General features: G+C 55.3%; 1 protein-coding gene across 1 annotated transcript in view; it reads left to right on the top strand.

The window, feature by feature from the left end:
• CCDC61 (coiled-coil domain containing 61) overlaps positions 1-4,444 on the top strand; it is a 14,672-nt gene that overhangs the window by 3,191 nt on the left and 7,037 nt on the right. The window contains exons 3-4 of the mRNA XM_042781239.1: positions 505-662; positions 1,945-2,106. Of these exons, the coding sequence (XP_042637173.1) occupies positions 505-662; positions 1,945-2,106 (320 nt within the window). The remainder of the gene's footprint in view (positions 1-504; positions 663-1,944; positions 2,107-4,444) is intronic.

The raw sequence follows: 4,444 nt of genomic DNA, 5'->3' as shown, positions 1-4,444 counted from the left end.
GACCCCTCCTTGGGTTTCCCAGGCAGTATCACTACGGAAGTAGGATTGCCCAACCTTCCTTCCGAGGAGTGGCTGGTAGGTTTGAACCGCCAGCCGTCTGGTTGGCAGGCAAGTGTCTTAGCCACTATGCTACCAGAGCTCCCACCATGACTTCTACACAGGCAAAAAGAAAAACAATGTCTAACATGATGATGAAAATAGCTGTGGCCTCATGGACTCCCCGAAAGGGACTCGGGGCCCCAGGGGTCTGCACTCAGCACTTGGAGGACCACAGCTCTAAGCTGCACCCCATGGTTGAGCATCTGGGTTCCTGCGAGTTTCGCCCTCTGATGACGTCCCTGTGCTGGGCCCTGGGGCAGGGCCATGCCGGTCACCCCGCAGCCTCAGCGTTGGTAAGCCCAGCCAGCCTGGAGACGGGACAGGGCCTGGCCAGGGCATGTGGGCTGTGTGCTCAGCGTGTCCACGTCGGGTCCTCTGGCAGCTCCTCCCCTCCTCTGTCGACAGAGCAGCGAGTCGGTCACCCTCGACCTGCTGACCTACACAGACCTGGAGTCCCTGCGGAACCGCAAGATGGGGGGCCGCCCGGGCCCCTTGGCCCCACGATCGGCCCAGCTCAACTCCAAGCGCTACCTGATCCTCATCTACTCCGTGGAATTTGACAGGTGGGGACAAAGGGTTGGCTCCAGGCCTGAGCGGTTGGGCTGAGTCTGAGGACACGGGAGACCTCAGGAACCCCTGGCACCCAGGGCAAGGCGGGGATGTTGGTTACGCATTACCTCTGGAATCCTAGGTGCTGGGTTTGTGTTATTTCATGACAGAATAGCCAAGTACCGGTGCCTTCTACAAATAACACTGTGTCCTTCTCACACAGCAAGGTGTCTCAGCGATTCCATTAGAGACACAGGCTCTTTTCTCTTCCCTCTCCCATCCTTAACGTGTTGGCTTTTTTGCCTCAACTTATCTCTTCTGGTGGCGTAGTGCCTAAGGCATTTGACTGCTAACCAGAGGCTGGTGGTTTAAACCCGCCAGCCTTCCTCGGAAGGAAGACTGGGCGATCTACTTCCATAGAGATACTGCCTTGGAAACCCAAGGAGGGGTTGCCATGAGTCAAATCCACTCTCGATTGCAGTGAGTTTGGTTTTTGCTTTGGTTTGATCTCTTCATGGTCCCAAAATGGCTGCTGTGCCTCCAGGCATCAGATCTGTATCAAGGCCAGCAAAAGGACAGGGCTGTGCCCAAGAATTGCAACTGCTTTTTTTTTTTTTTTGAAATCAGGAAAACAAAAGCTTTCCCTAAAGCCCCTTCCCCAACACATTTCCTGTGGTGTGATTGGCCAGCAGTGGTCACATGGCCTTCCCTAGCTACAAAGAGGGTCTGGGAAGATGAGTGTTTGTGTTTCTAGCTGTAATGGTAGGAGGCAGCAAGGGAGAAGGGAGCTGAGGGTGTCTGGTGGGCAGCCAGGGAATTTCTGCCACGTTTGCCGAAAGCTCCTGGCTTTTCTAGTGGGAAGTTATCAATCCTCTGTGAATATGATCCGCTGGGACAGGTAATCAGGTGCCTTACCTTTCCCCAGCCAGGGGTGACTCAGGCCAAGTAGTCTCCCACGGGGGAATCTGAATTAGGGGTGTTCTTGGCTGCAGGTAGCATGATGCCAGTGTTCACGCCCCCTAGCACTGTGTGAGAGGAAATATTTCCAGGCTGCACCCAGGCCTTCAATCCTGATGGCTCCCAAACGGCCACATAGGAGGGTCTGAGGGGCGCAGACTGGCAGAGGGGCATGGAGGCGCAGAAGGGGGCCCGAGGCTGCGCTTGGAATGTAGCGTCTAGGAACGTGAGGTTTGGGGAACTGTGCGTTTCATACTCTAGGGCTCTCAGAGTCTGGTGGCTGCCCTCGGGTGGCCCCTTGGTCTCTGAGATGCCGCGGTTCTGATCCCCTCCCCTCAGGATTCACTACCCGCTGCCCCTCCCGTACCAGGGCAAGCCGGACCCTGTGGTCCTGCAGGGTACCATCCGCTCACTGAAGGAGGAGCTGGGCCGCCTTCGAGGGCTGGGCGGCCAGGAGGTTCGGGACACCCGTGAGGCTGAGATCTGGCACCTACGGGAGCAGTGAGTCTGGGCGGGGCAGACACCTGGGGGGGCGTGGCCTGCACTGTGGAGACCGGCTGTCTCTTACTGACCCATGCTTGCTCTGAATCGCTCCTGTGCGCTCCGCCTTGTGGAGCTGGTGACACAGTGGTGAGTGACGGCCCTGCTTCTGTCCGGAGGGGGGGGCTCGCAGACTGACCAGTGGGGGGGGCAGGTCTGCCCCCAGACAATGATGATCCGGAGTGGACGCGACTAGGAGAGCCGCAGAGGGCTGGGCCTGACCCTGCCTGGTAAGGGAAGGGGGTTCTAGGCAGAGGGAACAGCTTATGCAAAGGGCTTGTGGTGAGCGGCAGTGTTGGTGAAAACGAGGGGATGAAAGAGCGAAGACAGTGAAGGCGGCAGGCTCTGGATCTGTCAGCACATTTACGCAGCGTCCGCTGCGTGCTGCCCCCACCCCACTGCGGGCGAGTTGATCCCGACTTCTGAAGACCCTGTGGGACAGAGTAGTACTTCCCCATGGGGCTTCCCAGCTGTAATCTTCATGGAGTCAAAGCCCAAACCCAACCCCCTGCCCTGGAGGCGATTCAGACTCACAGCGCCCCTAGAGGACAAAGTGGAACTGCACCACAGGGTTTCCTAGGCTGTCAGTCTTTATGGGAGCAAAGCCCAAACCACACCCACTGCCTTGGAATCAATTCTGACCCACAGCGCCCCTAGAGGACAGAGTGGAACTGCACCACAGGGTTTCCTAGGCTGTCAGTCTTTATGGGAGCAAAGCCCAAACCACACCCCCTGCCTTGGAATCAATTCTGACCCACAGCGCCCCTCGAGGACAGAGTGGAACTGCTCCACAGGGTCTCCAAGGCTGTCAGTCTTTATGGGAGCAAAGCCCAAACCACACCCACTGCCATGGAGTGGATTCCGACTCACAGCGCCCCTAGAGGACAGAGTGGAACTGCCTCAGAGGGTTTCCTAGGCTGTCAGTCTTTACAGAGGCAAAGCCCAAACCAAACCCACTGCCCTGGAGGCAATTCTGACTCACAGCGCCCCTAGAGGACAGAGTGGAACTGCACATAGGGTTTCCTAGGCTGTTAATCCTTATGGAGGACTACTGCCTCATGTTCTCCCTCCAGTAGCTGGTGGGCTCCTCTACAGCTGTGCGGTAGGGGAACTGAATTAGTGCCTGTCTCCACCTGGAAGAGCCCATCTTATCAAGGGGGACTAATAATATCTTTAGTGATAATAATAAATTGTTGTATGGTGGTGATTCGATTCCAACTCATAGTGACCCATGTGACTGAGAACTGCCCCATAGGGCTTCATAGGCTTGTCATTTTCATGGAAACAGATTGCCAGGTCTTTCTTCCTCAGAGCTTCTGGGTGGGTTTGAGGCACCAACCTTTTGGTTAGTGGTCGAGCACTTAAACATGTGCGCCACCAGGGCTCCTTAGTATTAATGATGATAATGGACTATAATGTTGTGGTGATTCACCAACCACCACCACAACTGAGCCTCTGCTCCCTGTGTTACGATTGAATTCATTTAGTCCTCATAGCCACTGCACGGGATAGGCACTGGTATAGTCCTCATCATACACAAGAGGAAATTGAGGCCCAGAGAGGTTAAGGAACTTGCCACAGGTCACACAGTAATATGGCCAGGCCAGGCCTTAAACCCAGGCAGCCTGCCCAGCTGCTGTGTGTTGTTGGTAGCTGCCAGCCCAGGACTGAGTGCTAAGGGCTGACAGGGTGGACCAGCCCTCGCCCAGGCGCTGAGGAGCCCTGTGGGTCCAGGTTCTGCACTGCTGGGCCCAGGGCGTGGCAAGGTAGCAGCAGGGAGGCAGGGAGTCTGGATACTTTGGTCCTCAGGCTCCACCCTTGGGCCTAGGGTAGGAAGTAGGGGAGAGAGCATGTTGTTCCCTGGATGGCCACAAGGTGGCGCCAGCGGTCTCTCGGAACCAATAGTGGAACCTGGAGAGGCGGAGGTGCTGGTTCTCACCTTCCTCCCAACCTGCAATTAGGGAGTTTGGGAAGACTCATTCATTCATTCATTCACCCACCGTTTACTGATTTCATGCCGTATGTCAGGGACACTGCCTGGCACTACTTCACATTTACTGAGTGCTTACTGTGTCTCAGACATGGTGTAAGCACTCTCCATAGATTCCTCACATCTTATTGAGAAGTAAGGTATTGTTATTCTTTTCATCCCTATTCACAGATGAGAAAATTGAGGCCCAGAGCTGTTAAGCTCAATTGCAGAAGGTCACCCAGCTTGTTATAAGTGGAGCCCTGGTGGTGCTGTGGTTAAAAGGACTTGGCTGCTACAAAACTGAAATTTATAAAAAAAAAAAAAAAA

The sequence above is a fragment of the Orycteropus afer genome, unplaced genomic scaffold (assembly GCF_000298275.1).
Source record: "Orycteropus afer afer isolate SDZICR_OR568_19922 unplaced genomic scaffold, OryAfe1.0 scaffold00099, whole genome shotgun sequence".
Classification (NCBI taxonomy): domain Eukaryota; kingdom Metazoa; phylum Chordata; class Mammalia; order Tubulidentata; family Orycteropodidae; genus Orycteropus; species Orycteropus afer.
This window is presented reverse-complemented; position numbering and strand designations above follow the sequence as displayed.